General features: G+C 31.4%; 3 protein-coding genes across 3 annotated transcripts; 2 read left to right on the top strand and 1 right to left on the bottom strand.

The window, feature by feature from the left end:
- The first annotated feature begins 2,128 nt into the window (after positions 1 to 2,128).
- Positions 2,129 to 5,565, top strand: LOC126664589 (ATP sulfurylase 2). The gene is made up of 5 exons (XM_050357061.2): positions 2,129 to 2,868; positions 3,598 to 4,003; positions 4,166 to 4,426; positions 4,810 to 4,896; positions 5,098 to 5,565. The coding sequence occupies exons 1-5, from the start codon at positions 2,324 to 2,326 to the stop codon at positions 5,233 to 5,235; spliced, it is 1,437 nt and encodes a 478-aa protein (XP_050213018.1). The 5' UTR covers positions 2,129 to 2,323; the 3' UTR covers positions 5,236 to 5,565.
- A 4,080-nt stretch (positions 5,566 to 9,645) lies between these two features.
- Positions 9,646 to 11,416, top strand: LOC126676040 (uncharacterized). Its single transcript, XM_056105025.1, has 3 exons — positions 9,646 to 9,828; positions 10,072 to 11,238; positions 11,297 to 11,416. Exons 1-3 carry the CDS (start codon positions 9,646 to 9,648, stop codon positions 11,414 to 11,416), a joined length of 1,470 nt encoding a protein of 489 aa, XP_055961000.1.
- Positions 11,417 to 14,640: 3,224 nt separating this feature from the next.
- On the bottom strand, positions 14,641 to 16,891 carry LOC126676024 (uncharacterized). The gene is made up of 3 exons (XM_056105207.1): positions 16,644 to 16,891; positions 15,049 to 16,332; positions 14,641 to 14,962 (listed from the first exon to the last, which is right to left on the bottom strand). The coding sequence occupies exons 2-3, from the start codon at positions 15,382 to 15,384 to the stop codon at positions 14,708 to 14,710; spliced, it is 591 nt and encodes a 196-aa protein (XP_055961182.1). The 5' UTR covers positions 15,385 to 16,332; positions 16,644 to 16,891; the 3' UTR covers positions 14,641 to 14,707.
- Between the last annotated feature and the right edge of the window lie 3,776 nt (positions 16,892 to 20,667).

The raw sequence follows: 20,667 nt of genomic DNA, 5'->3' as shown, positions 1-20,667 counted from the left end.
ATTGTTGTTATATTTCGTTCGTGCAGCAAATTAATCATGCATTTGTACGCAAAATATTTAATAACAAAAAAATAAATAATAATTATAAAAAATTTATTGCAAATATTCATTGATTTGTTGTAAAAATAACATGACGCAACAATTGCATGAGATAAGCACTCATATTTTATACACTCGAAATTAAATACTCCCTAGTCCCTAATGACCTAGTTATTAGAATTGTCTCATGTAGAAATAAATTAAAATTGATTTTTAAAAAATCAATAACTAAATATTTATATTTTGTTACACTTTTACTCTTTTTTTTCATTTTAAAAGCAATCAACATTATTAGTTTAGTACTTTAAAAATATGATTTATTCTAAGTATTTTTCATACTTGCATTACATTGAATAAAATAATTATTACATCCTCTGGTTAATAATATTTGTCGTTTTAGCTTTTCACACGTAACATTCAAAAATAATTATTATGCATAAATTTATAAATATTTTTACTTAATTAATTTTATTTTTTTAAATTTGTTTATATTTATAATTGACTTTTTATTAGTATTATTGTGAACCTTTACAAATTAATAAGATGATATTATAGACTGACAGGTATAATGGACTAATTTTTTTCTAAGTATTATAAGATGAAAAGAATAAACAATATTGCATGACAAATTTATCTATGACACTGTTTGGATTGAGTGTTTTTAAAATCTATGGATTTTAACAAAATCGATAGATTCTAAATCAATGAAATTTAAATCCATAAATTTTAAAATTACATTGTTTGGATTGAAAATAAAATTAATGGAGTTTTAACATAATTTTCCTACCATTCTTGTTTGGTTCAATAACTGCAATCCATGAATATAACATATTTTTTTCATTTATAGTCTCAGTTAGATATTTAAACACTAATCATTTTATGGCAAAAGACAAATTTTTGATAGCATAAGATCAAAATTAATATAAAAAGTTAAAATAATATTTTATGCTTTTTGTTTCACAAAACATGACTATTGATAAATTTAAAACATGAAAAATTTACATAGAACATAGCTATTGATTAAATACAATACATATGAAAAAGAAACTTATAAAATAATAATTGGCCAAACCCTTGACAGCAGATTTTTTTAGAAATATTCCAATAAATAAAAAAGTAAAAAAAATAAAAGAACAAAATGGTTTAATTAGGATTAAAAATAATTTAAGAATATTAATTTTTATTAGGGTAATTATGGAAAAACTAAATAGTATAACAATCAATCATTTATAAAAAAAATGGTGGAATTGAAATTTCGCAACTATGAAGTGGGAAATCAAAACCCTCACAAAATGATGGATTGTAGAAAATGAGAGAATTTATAAATGTATGGATTCTATTTTTTTTTTCTAATCAGATGATGGATTTTGTCCAAATTTATGGATTGTTTAAAATCCAACGTTTAGAATCCATCAATCCAAACGGTGTCCATATTTTATAATTTTCAAAATAAATTTTTATTTTAAGATATAAATATAATAAATTTACATCTTTAAAGTACCAATAAAGCAATAATTTATAAAATATTAATACTATTTTATATTTTAATATTTGTCATTAATATATGTTTAATTGAAAAATTTAATGTGCTTATCGTTTCGGCCATGTCGTACTTAGTTCATTATTTTAACATTATGATTGTGGCTTAAGACAAATAAAATATATAATAAAATTATATTTAACTAATTTTAAGGAGTTAAAATTAATTTTCTATAAAATTTAAAAGAAAAAGAGATACGATAGTTTTGTAAATGTATCTTAAAAATAAAAAACTAACCATCTCATAAAATAAAAAAATCTTACTCGATTTGATTGGATTGAATAAAAAAATTTAAATTAAAACCAAGGTTGATTATCAGCCATATTTTATGATATTAAAATTAAATTAAACTGAATTTATTAGTGTAATTCCATTTTACACATCCTGCTTATTTTTTATTTAGACTAATTGATTGAACTAAAGTATGTAAAATTAGCTGTATTGATTTTCATTCGCATTCATAAAAGTTAACGAAAACACCGGACTAGTTGCTGTCACTTACACTTAGCCCATTCATTTCTCTTCCCACTCGAGAGAGAGAGAGAGAGAGAGAGACTCTGGTCCCCAACGGAAATTAAGACCACCTGCAAACTTCCCTCCACAACCAAACGTGTGGATTGGATCTCTCTCGGTCTTCCTTGCTCTTCATAACAATGTCATCCCCAATTTCACACTACACCTCCAAATTAAGCGGATCTCTTACCATTTCCCCAATTTCAATACATCTCACTCACCACCACCATCATGTCTCTCACTATTAAACTCCATATCACTCCCTACACTCATAAAAACAATACACTTAACAATAATCTCCGTACAAAATTCATCTCCAGAATTAAGCCAAATCCCATTTATAACACCAACCCATTACTCCACTTTGTTTCCAACCACAAACCCAGAATGCAAAATCCGTCATTTTCCTGCGTTAAAAGCTCTTTGATCGACCCAGATGGTGGGCTCCTCGTGGATCTTGTGGTGCCAGAGACTGAGAGAGAATTGAAAGCTAACGAGGCGGCGTCAATGCCTAAGGTGAAGCTTACCAAGATTGATGTGGAGTGGGTTCACGTGATCAGTGAAGGGTGGGCTAGTCCTTTGAAAGGGTTTATGAGAGAAACGGAATATTTGCAGAGTCTGCATTTCAATTCTTTGAGATTAGGAGATGGGTCTGTGGTTAATATGTCGCTTCCGATTGTATTAGCTATTGATGACGAGACTAAAGGGACAATCGGGTCTGAGAAGAACGTTGCGTTGGTTGCTCCTGATGGTGAATTAATTGGTACTCTTAAAAGGTTAATTACCTCATAATTTAGAATCTCTCCAGTCTTGTGTTTTTTTTTTCATTTTTATTGAAGTGGTCCTCTGTACTGTAGTATTTTAATAATCATTTGCTAGATTAAATTATGTGCTTGTGCAAATATATAAATCTATAATTGAACATGTGAAAGGGCATAAGGCAACCTTATTCTTCTCAATCTATTTTTTTGTAATGAATCAAAAGAAAATATGTAGCTGTAGTCATCATTTGGGAATCTTATAGGTTGACTTGTTTAAGCTTTTAGAGTAAAATAAGTAATGCAATTAATTTTTTCTGTTGATTTAGGCTTGAAACCTGGTGTATGAACTCAAATTCTACATTTTAGTAGACAACGCCGGATAGCTGCCTGTTCTGCATCTTTGGTTGTATGCATATAACCGAGTTACTCATCATTTCCGCAAATTGTTTATTAATAGGAGACTAATATTGCCAGAGTTGACTTTGGTAAGCTGAGGAAACTGATTTTGATTCTGCATGATGACCTTGTTTGAGCATTGATACAATCCTAACAGAATGCTTTCGTGTCATTTTCTCGACATCTTTCTTCAAAATTCTATGTGCCACTTCTGTTTTGTGGAAAAGCTAGTTTTTTTAGTAGTTCTCCATTACCATATGGCACTTTTGGATTAAATTTTCAAATCTAATATATTTACATAATCTATATGTAATCTCTATTCTGAGCCAAATTTGCATTTTATTGCAGTATTGAGATATATAAGCATAACAAAGAGGAGAGAATAGCAAGAACATGGGGTACAACAGCACCAGGATTGCCATATGTTGAGGAGTATATAGCTCCAGCGGGGAATTGGCTCATTGGTGGAGATTTGGAAGTATTGAAGCCTATCAAATATAATGATGGGCTTGATAACTACAGGCTCTCTCCCAAACAACTCCGGAAGGAATTCGATACCCGTGAAGCTGATGCAGTTTTTGCATTTCAATTGAGGAATCCTGTCCATAATGGGCATGCTTTATTGATGAATGATACACGCAAGCGACTTTTGGACATGGGATACAAGAACCCAATTCTACTTCTTCATCCTTTAGGAGGTTACACCAAAGCTGACGATGTGCCTTTGGATGTGCGGATGGAGCAACATAGCAAGGTTTTCCCCCTTTATTTAGCCTTTGATGACAATTACTTGATTTGTAAGAGTGTAAAATACATCTGAGACTGTAGACAAAGTATTATATCTCTTTACTTTCATTTCTTTCGGATGGGTCTATTTCCTAATAGAATAAATGTTGGTTGATTTGTTCTCAAACAGGTGCTTGAAGATGGTGTTCTTGATCCCAAGACTACCATTGTTGCTATTTTTCCGTCACCTATGCATTATGCAGGTCCAACTGAAGTACAATGGCATGCTAAGGCACGGGTAAATGCAGGTGCCAATTTTTACATAGTAGGTCGTGATCCTGCTGGTATGGGTCACCCAACTGAAAAGAGAGATTTATATGACCCTGATCATGGAAAGAAGGTGCTGAGCATGGCTCCTGGTTTGGAGAAGCTAAATATCTTGCCATTTCGGGTGGGTACCCTGATTTGACTATCAATGCTCTTTCTCGCTTAGGCCCTTTTTTATGCTTTCTACGCTCTTGTGATGTCTAGCGATTGAAAAGGAATATCATCTCATTATTTGATTGCGGAGCCTTATCTACTGTTTAACATCATGTTACAATTCTTGAAAGAAAAAAAAAAGAATAGACTGTTGAACATCATACTTGACTAATGCAGATGATTTCTGCTAATTTGGACTGGATGGAATAGGATTAGAATTCAATCATTTTAGAAAGCAGAAGGCCAGGTTCCAAAGCGATGCAGACCAATTGGATGTCTACCATTTTGGATATTTTGTTTCACTTTGATAGGTTGCGGACAATCATGAAAATCTTTCTTCATTCTGTTGCACAGGTGGCAGCATATGATACAGTGGCTAAGAAGATGGCATTTTTCGATCCATCTCGTGCTCAGGATTTCCTCTTCATCTCTGGAACTAAGGTAAGACCAGTACATGATTTTTCATTTATCTAAAGCTTCATGAATCTGAAAGAAGAAAGATATATGTTGACTAGTTAAAGTAATCATTCATTTTCATGTTCCTACATTTTGATCAGTAAGATAAAGGTATAGTCAGTGTTAGAGCAACAATTTCGCATAAACTTCCGAGTTATAATTTGCCATGCTCATTGTGTATCACAGATGCGGAATTTTGCAAAAACCGGTGAAAATCCACCAGATGGTTTCATGTGTCCCAACGGTTGGAAGGTGCTCGTAAGACATTACGAGAGCTTGCAAGTAGAAGAGGCGGAGCAAAAGCCAACTGTTTTATCCGCTTAGGTATTAATGCAATTTAGTTCAAACAAGTGAAGGAAGAACCTGCATTAGGATTCAATGGAGCACCATCCAAATTGGTTATGGTGGCTAGCAGAATGAGAGTTTCATTTGACTGTCAGCAGAAGGTTTCTTAATTTAAGCAACTTTCTTTTTCTGAACTAGGCTGTGGCTTCGTATGGATGTAAAGAGTTCAGTTATTATCAAATATTTAAAAAGATTATTTGTATTCAAAAGAAAAAAATTGTATTTTTTGAGGGCTTCTACTGCTAAATAGTGTCCATTGTGATGGCCTGATGGTTTATATCATTAATTCAAGCTTGTGCTATGGCTTTACTTTGCTGTTTAGGCTTCCAGGTTTCTTGGGCCATTCATCAAACTGTTTCAGTGTTCGCATTGTCCTAAACTGTACATGTCATGTTCATTTGTCTATCATTTTACGAAAATTTATAAAAATATGTAAACAATATGAAAAACATTGTAAGAATGTAATTAAATAATTCTTTTTGTGTGAAAATGCGGTTCTAACAAAAAATAATCATTAAACTACAGTTGCTAATGAGATTAAGGAGTATAATCTTTTATTAACGAATTGTATGTTAATTTTGAAAGAAAAAGTAATAGTTTACAAACAAATATTGTCAATTTGATAAAGAGAGTATATGTTATAAATTTTTGATTTTTGAGTTTTTTTACAGCTATTTTTTTGTAAATCATATGTTAATTTTTAGAGGAATAATATTTTTTTTAATCATTGAGGGGGTGAATTTATAATGCTTGTGGGGAGGAAGAAATAATATATAATTATATAAATTTGGTATTAATTCAGTATATTTTTAGCATATGTTTGGTATATTATTTTTGTTTCTGATACGTTTTGTAACTATATTCCTTAATCTCATTAGCAATTGCTGGCGTTTACAATTATATACTCTTTACACTGATCATCTAGCTAACGTCGTATCAGAATACAAAAACACAATGCTTATACATACAAATTAAGATCAATAATTGTATTTCCATAAAATGCAATTTTTTTTTTCAAATCACAATAATTAATAAATGTTTATTTTTTTATCATTCAACAATAACAGAGATCGCAGTCATCAATTATCAACATCATCAAAAGATATAAAGCAATAAAATAAAGAAGATCATCACCATGAATCATTATCAATATTACAAAAGTCAACTTTATCCAATAGTAAAAAATTCACATCAAAAGGCAAAGGCTTTCCACAATACGAGGACGAAAAAAAAGACAACTATATTCCATTATCAACGACGACATGAGGCTCACAATAATTGTAACAATCTTGATGCTGTAGCAGCAAAAACTGAAAAAAATATTGGATTTTTTGTTAGTTTAAGGACAGGAGAAACCACAAGCAGCTATAAGATTTCTCTATATATATAAAGTGTAGACTTTATTCTAAGAAAGAAAAAGAAAAAAAATACATAAATAAAATTGAATTCCATAACCGTATGCATAGCCAGTACTTGGAGTAAAATAATTCCATAACAATTGACATTAATCCAAAGTTGAACTGTCGAATTGCAAGTTTTATATAGCATTTTTCTTGTCTAAATAAGCACATATATTGAAGAGTGAATTATGGAATATTTAAATGTAAAAATAAATAAATTATAGTGACTGTATGATGTTGTAAATTATCAATTAATTAGGAACAATTTAAAAAATAAAAATGTTTACATGAAATAACTCATGACAAAAAGATTCAATGCAAACCAATTGAAAAAAAATTTGTGTCAATTCTTAAATTATTTAAGACTTTTTGACGTTTGTTATGGCTGTAAATTCAAATTTGATGATCCAAACTTTTTTGGTGCTTAATTGAAGTACGATCAGAAATGAAGCACGCTACGCAAATTTGGGATGTAAAACAAAAAACTTGCGTAGCAAAAACTTGCATAGCATGCTTTATTCATTATCATACTTTAATTAAGTACTAAAAAAATCAGGATTTCAAGAACTTGCATCTGCATGCTTAGCAGATGTTAAAAAGTCTTGAATAATCCAAAGATCGACACATGTAGAAATAAATTAAACTAAAAAATTACATCAATATAAAATAAACCTCATATCAGATCAGACTTATTGAATATATAGAAAAAAATGTAAAAATAAATGTTAATAAGTTGATAAGACGCTCTACTATGTAGATTAAGTGATCATAGGTTTGAACCGTACCAATGTATGCGTGTTTAAAATTTGGGACAAGAGTTTGTCTCCTACAAAACACGACTAGAATGAAAATTAATATGAATGTCACCTCTTATAATTGAGACCCGTTTTAAAAATCTCATAAATCTTATAAAAAAATATGTTGATCATATATATTTACTATAACGCAATATCCTCACTTTTGCGCATATATAATTAAACATGAGATTGATTGTTGGTGACGCATGTTTGATCCCTTGCAAAAGGTTTGCGAAAACAATTAAAATAGTAGTTGAAACATCTCAATTAACAGAAATCAATTATGTACAGTTGATTGTTTCTGTAGTTTTCACTACAAAGAATTTTATATATGGCAACAAATTTTTTTTGCAGCTAATTTTTTTTTTGCGGCTAAAAAACATTTTGCAGCATTAATTTTAAAAATTGCTGACATTAGTTAAATTATAGCAGTATTTTACAGCAAATTTTGTTATCAATTATTTAAGACAACGTTTTATTAGCAGCAACATGCCATAATTTTTTTTATTGCTATATGTTAATAGTATCAATTTTAGCACTATTAGCAGTAAAAATGTTTGCTGTTAATTCTAGTATTTTTTGTAGTGTTTATTGGCTAAATTGAAGGTACATGAAATATATATTGTCTTGACAATTAACATTTTAACAAAAGTAAATTACAAAAATAAATTTTGAAGTTTTGAGAGTTTCTAAAAACCAAGACAAAAACAAAAATTAAAATCGAAAAAAAATAGAAACATTAAATTGATGTCAAATTGATAAAGCTAAATTTTTTCGACTTTTCTGTAATATGTTCAAACCTTTAAAATGTCATTAATCTATCCCAATTTAACCAATGCGTTCAAAATCTATCCATTTATTCAAAACTGATTTAGTTATATCTACATAACAATTGAATCTGTAATAAAAAAATTGAAAAAAAGAGTTGATAATTGGATGACTCATGGTTCAGAAAAATTAGTTTAAAAAGTATTATATTAACTTTAGAAAAATGGATTGATTTTCAACGAATTAGTCAAAATGTGATAAATCTACAACATTTAAAAAGTTTGGATAAATTTTTAAAAGTTAGAAAATTTTAAATTTTTAACATCATTATGATTTGTAACATGTGTTATAAGCATAAAGTTTTAAAAATTTACATACGTCTACAAAATGGGGACGTAAAATATAGAACTCAATAAAATATGGGTGCAACATCAATTAACGTTGCTTCACTTCATTCAAAATCCTCACACCCATCACTTCTTCATCTTCTTGAATCACGCCTCTAACCGCGTAAAACTTAGTTTTCATGATCTAAAATGTTGCACAACAAATCAAAATCAATCTAACCAGCTGGCTTGGACCCCTCTTCAACAGGAATGTTAATTGCTCTATTCTTCTCATTTAAATATATTTACACTTTCAAATAATAAATATATTTAGCATGACTAGGGTTCGACTCGGGCAGTGACGTACTCAGAATTCCTATGTTAGGGGTGCCAAATTGCAATATATATGATACGTGAGAGACGATTTTTCCTAAAGCAAATATACACAATAATTTTTTGGGCTTTTTACACAAACAACCTACTTTGCCCATTTCTTATCTTTTATACGGGTCCAAGTTTGCCTTTTCTAAACTACCATGTGCGCCCTATTTTATTACTTTCATACGGATTCTATATATTAAACCCTAATAGCATGAAAATCATAACTTCATTTATTTTCTCTCTCCTCATCATTAAATTCTCTCTTCCTCTCAGCTCATCTTCTCTCTCTTCCTCTCAGCTCATCTTTCTCTCTCTTCCTCTCAGCTCATTGTTTCCCCTCAGCTCAGATTTAAACAAATTAATCTGTCAACATACATCGTTATTCTACCTCAGTTTCTGATCGCGAACTGATTTTGATAAATTTCATCAGCTATCTCCATCAATTCGACATCTTCATCTTCAAATTACGAAGAAGCAACACCTAGATCTTAATTTCAAGCGAAACAGTTAAGATAATTCAAGTTCAGATTTAATTTCTTGCTGTTGACTTTAATTTTCTTAAATTTACAGTTTAATTAGATTAATCAACAGAATATCATTAATAAGTAAAGAATTAAATATAAAAATAAAATATATTGCAGTTTTCATGTTGATTTTGTTTTCATGTTGATTTTGTTTTCATGTTGATTTTATTTTCATGTTGATTTTGTCTCAGGGATGGATAGTATTGCAGTTTTTGTTCAGTACAATGGTTTTTGGAATGATAAGTTGAAATACACAGATTTTGCTGTTAAAGGACTTCTAATTCCAACAGATTGTAGCATGCAACATCTTGAAGAATTACTGGCCAAACAGCTACAAATAGATTTAGAAGACACAAATATGCAAATCAAGTATCAGGTATTTTAATACTTATAAATTTACAAATACTTGTTAAAATTTATATTGACAGAATATAATTAGTATAAAATTGATATATTTTGGATGACATGTTGTTGACTTTATGTTGATAAGTTGTTGATATCTTGTTGTTTTAATAGTACAACGATTATAATAATTTTTTTATGTTGACATCTTGTTGATGTGATGTTGATATGTTGTTGATTTTTGCATAAACAGTTCTTTTTTAAAACTCTTATCTAGGTCAAAGAAGACTATCCACCAATAATAATACAAGATGATGATGCTTTAAATTTCTACTTTAAGATGAAAGGAAAATCAACAGATCCAACACACTTTCCACTCTGCATTGAAATTGAACAAACAATAAGAGATCTATCATTGTATGTATCATCGTCAAGATCAACACACCAGAATGTCAACAGAAATTCAACAGTCTGTGAACTCCAAGAGAATTCAACAAATGTTGATAATTCTAATTCAGTTTCAAATATATTTCAGTATGCAATGGACATGGGAAATCTGTTAGATGAGGATCAAGAAGTGCAGAGTCCTTACATAGAAAGTACGATCATTAATGAAATAAAGGCGACAGAAATTGAAGAAGGTCAAAAATACAAAGACAAGAACACACTAAAGACTATACTAAGCATTTACGCGATCAACAATCATTTTCAGTTCAGATCTTACAAGTCGTGCAAAATTGAGTACATAGCAATATGCAATGAGCCTGGCTGTGAATGGAAATTGAGAGCGTCGAGAAATAAAAAATCAAGTGTATTCATTGTGCGAAAATTTAACAATGTACACACTTGCAAAGTTGGGGAAAGGATGGCCGATAAAAGGCAGGCAACATATGATTTGGTTGGAAACTTCATAAAGGATAAGTACTCAAACTTCAAGACTGTTTACACGCCTGCCGATATTATTAGAGATATGAAGAAGGAATATGGAGTCGAACTAAGCTACCAAACAGCATGGAGATCAAAAGAGAGGGGATTAGAGCTCACGAGAGGACATCCAGCTGATTCATACAAATTGCTGCCTTCTTATCTACACGCGCTGAAAACAACAAATCCCGGGACTGTTGCTGAATTGGAAACAAGAGAAGACAGATTTCTTTACGTTTTCATATCCTTGAATGCATCAATTAAAGGATGGGGTTTTTGCAAGCCGATAATTGTAGTCGATGGTACGTTCCTCAAAGCAGCTTATGGAGGAACTCTTCTAACGGCAGCTACTCAAGATGCAGCAAATAAGATTTTTCCTCTTGCATTTTGTGTGGTAGATTCTGAAAACGATGCTTCGTGGGAGTGGTTTTTTAACAAACTTAGAGAAACATTCGGCGTAAGGGAAGGAATGTGCATTATCTCGGATCGACATGACAGTATTAAAAAAGCAATTGAAAACGTATTCCCGGAAGCACATCATGGGATTTGTACATACCATCTTTTCAACAATGTCAAAGCAAGATATAGAAGAGCGAAAGGTGAAATCAGAGAACAATTTTTTGGGGCAGCCAAAGCTTACACGATTGAGCAATTTGAAAAACACATGGCGGAACTTGACAAATTTGACCCCAAAATAAGGGAGTACCTCACTGAAGTGGGTTTTAAAAAATGGACGACAGTCCATTCCACCAGCAATAGGTATTCAACAATGACTTCAAACATTGCAGAATCTTTAAATGCAACAAACATAGCTGCAAGAGAACTGCCCATAACGACGATGCTCGAATTTCTACGTTCGCTTGTGCAAAAGTGGACTCATGCAAATAGAAACTGTGCAAGATCATTAAAAACAGATATGACAAAAGTGGCTGAGGATATATTGAATGAAAGCTATATTCGATCTCTGAATCTGACGGTAAACCCATTTTCAAAACTATCGTGTTGTTGACATGTTGTTGATTTCGTGTTGCTTTCCTGTTGATGTGGATGACCAAAATTGGTTTTCTAATTCAATTCTTTTTTCGTGTTGTTGACATGTTGTTGATATCCTGTTGCTTTCCTGTTGATGTGGATGACCAAAAATTGGTTTTCTAACTCAATTCTTTTTTCTCAGGTAAGCCCTGCAAATGACAATATATATACTGTCACTAAAACAAAAACTCCCTTCTCGGTCAATTTGGACACACAGACATGCTGCTGCCGAAGATTTCAAACAGACAAAATACCATGTGCGCACGCAGTTGCTGTAATAAGGAAATACAACAAAGATCCTTTGTTCTATTGTTCAAAGTACTACATGAAGGAGACATATGTCAACACGTACATTCACACTGTATATCCAATGACGAATAAGTCAACATGGAATACACCTCAAGAAGTAAAAGATATAATCGTGCTGCCTCCAGAATCAAGAACAAAATCGGGGAGACCGAAGAAGAAACGCATAGTGGCAGGACATGAAAAAAGGTCAAAGAATACATGCACGGTTTGCAAGAAGAAGGGTCACAATAAAAAAACATGCAAACGATCACTATAATTACAGGCAGATTTATTTCTTTCAAATTAAATTGTTGTGTTTGAATTTCATATTATTTTTTTAATTACGTTTGACTGAAATTTTCAATTTTATGTTGATATCATGTTGATATATTGTTGATATGGTGTTGATTGAAAATTGATTTTTAAACTTTTTAAGAAAACGTAAAATTAGTGTTAAAATGCTGTGTTGATATTATGATGACATTCTGTTGATTTGACTTCTATAAACTAATATTTCATTTTACGAATTTTATGGATAAGTGAGCATTCATTGTTGATATCATGTTGCCAACATGTTGATATGGTGTTGATGAAAAGTTGATATTGAAGCTTTTTTAGAAACAAAATTAGTGTTAAAATGCTGTGTTGATAGCCTGATGACATTCTGTTGATATGACTTTTATAAACTAATATTAACTTTAACGTTGATGTCATGTTGCCAAAATGTTGACTTCATGTTGATATCATGTTGATATGATTGTGTTACTTATTCTAAAAAACACTAAAATTACAACAAAATTAAAGTAACTTAATCAAATAAAATAAATTATCAGTAAACTGTTCAAACAATATGAAAAAACAACAAGAATAATTCACATACCAAACATATTTAAAAACAAACAAAATAACTGAAAATAAACCAAAAGACAATCATTCCCAAAATATTAACACCTAATAAGAGACATTATTCCTCCTCAGTTCTCTTCGAAGCTGGACGGTTCCTTCAACGTCACTTTTATAATCAGTTTCTAGCTTCCACTTCGCATAAGAAATCAAGCCTTGACAAAGTCGATTCCGGTACCTTTCCATATCATCTACCGAAAATGACGAAGTAATCGGCTTGCCATGAATTAGATACTCCGCGAACAAACAAGTAAAAGCACCACAATCACTGCAATATTTAAAAAGCAAACTTAACAAAACAGAAAAAGGTATTAAAAACAAATGAAAATATAAAGGAAAACATAATAGAAACAGTTACCTCTTAACTTGAACTGGCACTTCAGCAACATTTTCATAAGAGAAAGGAGAATATCTGCTGTCGAAACTAGAAGATAAAGCAAATGATACAGAATCATTCCTAGACGAATAGAAGTTCATTTGTTTCAAAAAAGCAGGAAGATATTGCGTAAAAGCTCCTATCATTTTTGCAATATTTTCTTCAATCTTTTCAGTCTTGTAGGAATTGTATACATACACCTTGCATTCTTCAAAATTAACCCGCACGAGAAACCAATGATTCGGGTCTAAGATGATTACGGGACAAAGAAGCTCATTCACCTCCAACCAACTCTTATTATATCGACAGCCTCCTCCCTTATAGTATTCAAGAATGGAGTTTCCAGACGTAACTTTGAATTCAGCACAACCAGACGCAACGTACGAAAAATATTCTGCTACTAAAATCTGACTGAAAATGGAATCTGTAGTACAAAACTTCATTTTGTTGTCAAACAGTAATTTAATCTTCTTCCTCAAGTAGTAAAAGATAACATCGATATGCTGTAACGTACAGAAATAAGTATAAGAAAATAGTAAACAATAACAAATGTCAACATAAAATTAAAACAATTAAAAAACACTTACAGAAGTCGATAGTTCTCCACCACAGAAATTCAAAGTGTGAAAAAAAATCTTCTTCGCGATTAAATCACCACCAATATCGAAAGGAGGAGTAATTACAGCATATTTTCCAGTTAGCGAACTACAAAACATACAAAAATAAACAGTCAACAAATGTTGATGCAAATCTATAAAATAAAAAACAACAATAATATAGTTCTATTACCAAGTTTTCTTATTCCATCCTTGCTCAATCCAGTTAAAAGTTTCGATGTCTCTAAATGCATCATCTTCAGTGTACTCAAGATCAAGCAAGGGACAAGGAGCTTCATTATAAGGCAATGCAATCTGGCCTACAATAAATAAGGAAACAAAATTAAAAAAAATAAAAACATATTCTAAATAGAAACATACTAATGATCAATTTCATAAATAATAAATGTATGCTAATGTTGACAAGATGTTGATATCCTGTTGACATTAATGATTACAACTGTTTCACAAAAAGTTGATTTATTATGCAACATGTTGACATACTGTTGACATCTTGTTGACATCAAAGATGCAAGATGATATCAACATCAACAAATTAATAAAAGGACAATTTAACAATCACCTAAAGTATATCAATTCATCAAAAACACAAATTACATAAATATTTACCAGTATGACCAGATGCTTGACTTCCAGAAGCAAGATCACGACTCCTACAATGAGACGCAACTTGTTCGTCCAACTGAGTTAATTGGGAATCCGTTAAAAAAACATCTTCTCCCTTCAAAATTTTTAACAAGTATAAACAGTTAAGAACAATAATATAGTACACATTAAATACAATGAAAAACCACAAATACCTCATTCATGTTCAAATTTGTATCAACATCAACCCCGGAAACATCGTCCGTAGCTTCTTCAATCTTCCTTTCACCACCTTGCACAGATTTATCTTCTTCTTCCTGATCATTATCCAAAGCAGAAAGATCTTCAGCCTTATTAAGATCATTATCTTTATTCTGATTATCGTCATCACTTTCCGACGAAGAATCACTTTTACGACCACGATCATCCTTATCGTCAACACGCTAAAAACACAAAACATATATCAACACAACAATTTCAAAAATAAAAGAATGTATATAAACAAAATAAAGAAAGTTAAAAACTGTACCTTAATAATTTCTGACTTTTCAATATAACGGTCCATTTTGGTGACCAAATCTTTCAAAACAGCTTGTATTTCAATCATACCATTATCAATATCATCATGATAGGATTTCAGATCCTTCTTGATCTCAGACTGCTGAAGAATAACACTTTTCAGCTGCTTTTCAATATTCCCAACCCTCTTTGACAGACTGTTGATATGCTGTTGATTTTGTGTTGATGCAGAAGACAAAGAATGGTCATTCGCATCATTAACAGCAGCAAGATCATCATCGTCAGCGGTATGAGCTTTCTGGATACTGCCCTTCTTCTTTTCAGAGGCAAAAAAGCCATTCAGCATTAAAACTCTTTTCTCATCCGCAGAAGGTACAATTCTTTCAAACTTAAGCTACATTTAATAACATAAAAGAAAATCAATAAATATGAAAGAAAAAAAAAACAAAAAACAAAATAAAAACAAAAATACCTTTGATCCATGATTATAAAAATCAGTTTCCAAATCGATCACGGCAGGAGTTTCGCTTGAAGTCCAATTCAAGCATCTTGGAACTTTGTTACCCACAAGCATACATATCTTACCGTCAACAGAAGGGAAACACTCGTAAAATAAATACTGCAAAATAATAGGAAACCCAAGCAATCTGCAATACCCTTCTTTTTTGGTCTTCTTTAAAAGGTCCTTGGTCTTCAAACTGTTCAGGGTATAAGAAAAGATTTCTTTACCCCATGGGTAACAGTTATAGTCCTCAAAAGCTATTACATCCAAATGATGACCATTGACAAGATTAGAATCAAGCGCAGACAGAAAATAAATCTCCAGCACATACAAAAAAGCAATTCTGACAGCATCTTCATCAGACTGCCATCGCTTCGACAGTAAACACTCAATGACAGACTGCCTATTAACCTTCGTCTTCCCGAAAAAGTACTTATCAACAAACGAATTGCCTGAATCTTCAAAGCCTACCTTCTGAATTTCACCAGTACAATTCAGTCCCGTTAAAACTGCAAACTCTTCAATGCTGAATCTGACTTTATGCTCACCAACACCAAACCACATCTCATTCTGTTTTGGATGAATAAGCTGCCTCGCTAACAAAGAATGTATAACCTGCCCTTGAAACAAACATGGGGGCATTTCCAAAACAAAGCCGAAACATGTTTGCTTGAACAATTCCAGCTGTCCTTCCGACAAATTGCTTCTCAACTGATCAACAACATTATACTTCAGACAATGATCAACCCTTGTGGTAGGAATGTCTCCAAGTTTCCAACGAGGAGACCAAATCTATTGGAAAAAAATAAAAATTAAATTAGACAAAATTTGTGAAAACATAAATTCAATCAGTAAACATAATAGTAACAGTCTAAAAATTTAAATATATACTACATTAACATAAATGTCAACAGCATATAAACATGGAATCAACACCATGTCAACACAAGGTCAGCAAAAAACAGTAATGACATAAACTTAATAAGTACAAGTGAGCATAATATAAAGAGCTAGTCTAAACATATACTTAAAATAAAATTTTCAATTATAACTTAGAGATATGGAGTTGAAATAAAATTTCAAAAAACACAAAAATACAATACCTTGATGGAACCATCATCCAACACTTTTTCAGATTCACTGCTTTCAGTATAAGATTTTTTCTTTGAAGAACCAGGGGTTGACCTAGTCTTAGGTGCCTGTTCAAGTCAACACAAGTCAACAGAATATCAACAACACATCAACAACAAATCAACATATCAACAAGAAATAAAATTTCAAAAAACACAAAAATGAAATACCTTGATGGAAACATCATCAACCACCTTTTCAGATTCAGAGGTTTCAGTAGAAACTTGTTTCTTTCCAGAACTAGAAGTTGCCCTAGTCTTATAAGCCTGTATATATCAACAATATGTCAACATTATATCAACAACATGTCAACAACAAAAATGAAAATATTAAAAAAAAACAAATGAACAGAAAACATAACTATAAGTTTTTTAAAAAAAACTATATAAAATAAAATTAAATGAACAATACCTTCATGGATTTTTCCTCCTGAACTTCTTCATGTTCAGAAGTTTCAATAGAAGCTTTTCTTTTCGTACTAGCGGCACTCTTAATAACTTTCTTTTTTATCGGTGATTTCTGCAAAAGACAGTTCATACACAATTACAAAAACACAATAAGGAAAAATTATATTCAACCAAAAACAAAAAACAACAATAAAAAAAATAAACATAGATTAATACCTCCACAGTTTTATCAGCCACATTGTCGTCATTAATCGATTCAAATGACACTTTTCTTTTTGCACCACTCGTAGACTTCTTTATTACATTTTTCTCCGGAACAACAGATTCTGCAACACGGCTATCTTCTTTGCTTTTTTCAAATGAAACACGCTTCGCTGGTTTCTTAACATTGTACGATGCCTTCAATTTCGCGAGTTCAGCAGCAATAGAAGAATCTTCAGAAATCTTTGTACGCTTTGACGATCGAAGAGCCGGCTTCAATACAGTTTCATCTTTATCTTGTAAATCAGTTGCACCGGCTTTCGGATCTTCACTATTTTTAAGAGCAGCAGCAAGTTTAAGCCTACTTTCGATTATCATTGACTTCGTCAACGTAGGTTTCGGAGATCTTGAAAGCATGCTCAAAGCTTCCTTTGCGATCTCCAACACGTTAGGCTCCTCTACAGTATCCTTTTCTTCAACAACAGGAATTCCAATCGATGAAACCTCTTCCCTAATTTCAGCAGATTCTGTCACTTTCGACGACTCCACTGGTTGAGCCGTTTCAACAGAAGCAACTTCCTCGCCATGCCTAGATTCTGCTACTTCGACATCAATATCATGATTCGAAGTTTCAGAATCAGTTTCAACCGACGAATGGCTTGATTCCGGTCTATGGCGAACAGATTTAAGCCCCATATCAACAAATAATCAACAAAAACCTGAATTTACAAATCCAAACAGAATGAATCATTACAAAACTAAACAAAATATTTCAATAAAAACAACAATCACATAAACATTAACATACCAAAAAAGAACTAAATCAATTTACAAAGAAAATCACAATAAAAATTACAAAACTGAAACATAAATTAAACTAAAATTTCCAACACAAATAAACATGTACAAAGCCTAAATCGAATCAAAAACAAAAAAAAATCAACACACGGTCATCTGTTGACCTAACAATTTCAAAATTAAATTGAAAACCTAAAACATGTACAAAACCTAAATCAAATTAAACACAAATAAATCAACACAAAATCAAAAGCAAAATCAAATTTCAAATTTAAAATATCAAATAAATGTAACAAGAAGAACAGTAACAGAAATCGTGAAAACAAAAACAAACAATTATAACAGGTTAACATAAACAAGGTTAAAAACAACAAAAAATAACACAAAATCATAAGATAAATGAACTTTACAATGTTAAATCACAAATGCATGTAAAGAATAACAACTGTAATTAATTTTTTTTTAAAACAGATAACTTACCGTTATATAGGCGAGAGCGGTTAAGATAATAATGAAATACAGATGAAAATGAGAGAAGTAAGAGGATTCGTGCAGTAATGGAGATAAGGAAGAGCAAGATCGTGGAGATGAGGAGCGAAAATGGCGGAGAAGAATGAAGAAACCGCCAACTGAGAAGGAAAGTGAAAAAACGGTAAAAAAGAAAGAATTTCAAAATAAAAGGTTAGGTTTAATAAGAATGATGGTGTGAAAAGTAAAGATATAGATTGGGCCGTATAAAAGTAAACTCTAGCCCAAATCCTGTATTTTATATAAAAAGCCCTAATTTTTTTTATGTTATTTTGCCAATTTCTAGAAGTTGGCGGCCAAGGCCTCGGCTCCGTCATTGGACCCGGATATGGAGCAACTTTAAAAATCTTCGGAAAAAGTTTCGCCGCCTTAATGAGTCCTACTTGATGATTCGGTCCGAATTAGTCGGAGCACTGATTCCGAAAATCGGACGGTACGTGTACAAAAATAATATTTATTAAATATACTCCCTCCGTCCCACTCTAACTGACAAAATATGGAATTTTTGGTGTCCCATTCTAATTGACAAAACTAACTTAACTATAATTTTTTTCTTTAACTTTCCATCTTTACCCTCATTTAAATTTAAACTTTTTATGGAAAAATTGTGAATATTTAATGAGAATTTGACTAACATACTAATAGTATTAATTAGCTCTATTATCAATAGAGGGGTATAAAAGTAACTATCTATGTCATTTATTAGTTTGTATTGGTTATTGTAATTTAGTTATTTTGTCAATTAGAGTGGGACGGAGGGAGTATATTTTAGTAGTGGTGTGTGTAAATTGAGAAACCAATTGCATTTGACATGAAGACATCTACACAATTGGCCCTTCCTCATTTTGTTTATATATCTTCAACAGTACATGTGCATGTGCTTATGCATTTTGATATAGTTGAGGTACGTCCGTAAGTCCTTTAAACGGTGTCGTGGGGCCTCTAATTTTCCTCCTTCCATCTTGATTTTATGCAAGAATATAAGTTAGGTTTAAAAATGAGATGACAAAATATGTGGTTTAAGAATTGTAACAAACAACTTTACGTGTAGGTTGTTGTCTAGGGCCATACTGCTGCAAATTTATGGTAGTTAAGGTTTTCTCCATTCCTGCTAAACAATATACTATAAATATAAGCTTGTATAGTCTGTTTCCAACTTTTATTCAATGTAAACATGTTTGATTATTGTCTACTATTTAATATAGTGTATCAATCTTTGACGTACCATACCATTAGAATTCGTTATTAATTATTATCGATTTCCTATTATCGGACTCTCAAAACGAGTTAGACGATCTTTAAAATACCGATCTAACTAACCCGTCAATTGATATTACATACGTGACTAGAGAAGTTTCCTGTGCTCACCTTGCGCTACAATTCAGAACTTGAGTTTATACGTCACTAACAACGATATATAGTCATGATGTTGCGCACCACTACGAGCTGCTACCCTATCATATGCATATAAATACGAACATCGATGAGTTATGCAGTTCAAAACACTATATACTATTGTTCATTATTTTTCATTACAACCTTACGAAAATCTTATTGACTTTAGTATCGAAGTAGTCTCTGAAACAACAAATTAAGGCCTGCGTCCTTTCTAATCATTATCGTTTTGCATCAGATCACACCTCGAAATCCTTTAGAGTTTGAGTCGTAATAAGAATATATCAAGTTAAAAGTAGTCTTACATAGATGTAGTCTATCAGTAATTAGGAGTATCAACGAGTTGGGCTAATCATGAATTACTCGAAATTAACGTTAAGGGCCTGTTTGGATCAATTCTAGTATAGAATTCATTTCAATTCATTTCATTTTTAAATGAATTCTACATGAAAATCATTTGAAAAATGACTTTTGTATTTGATTTTCCGAATTTTAAATATGAAAATAATATTAAATTATTCATCAAAAAAAAATTAAATTAAGTGAAATAAATTGAATATTGTATTTCGAGTATAAATATAAATTTAAATTGTAAAAATTCATTTGAACCAAACACATATCTTGTAGAAATTCAATTGAATTCCAAACAAATTGTGAAATTTATTTG

The sequence above is a fragment of the Mercurialis annua genome, linkage group LG1-X, assembly GCF_937616625.2.
Source record: "Mercurialis annua linkage group LG1-X, ddMerAnnu1.2, whole genome shotgun sequence".
Lineage (NCBI taxonomy): Eukaryota > Viridiplantae > Streptophyta > Magnoliopsida > Malpighiales > Euphorbiaceae > Mercurialis > Mercurialis annua.
This window is presented reverse-complemented; position numbering and strand designations above follow the sequence as displayed.

What these genes read in the sequence shown, in the direction of transcription:
- LOC126664589 (XM_050357061.2), top strand. Translation starts at nt 2,324, where the DNA reads ATGTCTCTCACTATTAAACTCCATATCACTCCCTACACTCATAAAAAC. An exon ending in TAAATATCTTGCCATTTCGG is followed by an intron (nt 4,427 to 4,809) that starts GTGGGTACCCTG and finishes TCTGTTGCACAG; the next exon opens with GTGGCAGCATATGATACAGT. An exon ending in TCTTCATCTCTGGAACTAAG is followed by an intron (nt 4,897 to 5,097) that starts GTAAGACCAGTA and finishes TGTGTATCACAG; the next exon opens with ATGCGGAATTTTGCAAAAAC.
- LOC126676040 (XM_056105025.1), top strand. Translation starts at nt 9,646, where the DNA reads ATGGATAGTATTGCAGTTTTTGTTCAGTACAATGGTTTTTGGAATGAT. An exon ending in ATATGCAAATCAAGTATCAG is followed by an intron (nt 9,829 to 10,071) that starts GTATTTTAATAC and finishes ACTCTTATCTAG; the next exon opens with GTCAAAGAAGACTATCCACC. An exon ending in TTAAAAAAGCAATTGAAAAC is followed by an intron (nt 11,239 to 11,296) that starts GTATTCCCGGAA and finishes ACAATGTCAAAG; the next exon opens with CAAGATATAGAAGAGCGAAA.
- LOC126676024 (XM_056105207.1), bottom strand. Translation starts at nt 15,384, where the DNA reads ATGCTGAATGGCTTTTTTGCCTCTGAAAAGAAGAAGGGCAGTATCCAG. An exon ending in AAAAGTCAGAAATTATTAAG is followed by an intron (nt 14,963 to 15,048) that starts GTACAGTTTTTA and finishes TTGTGTTTTTAG; the next exon opens with CGTGTTGACGATAAGGATGA.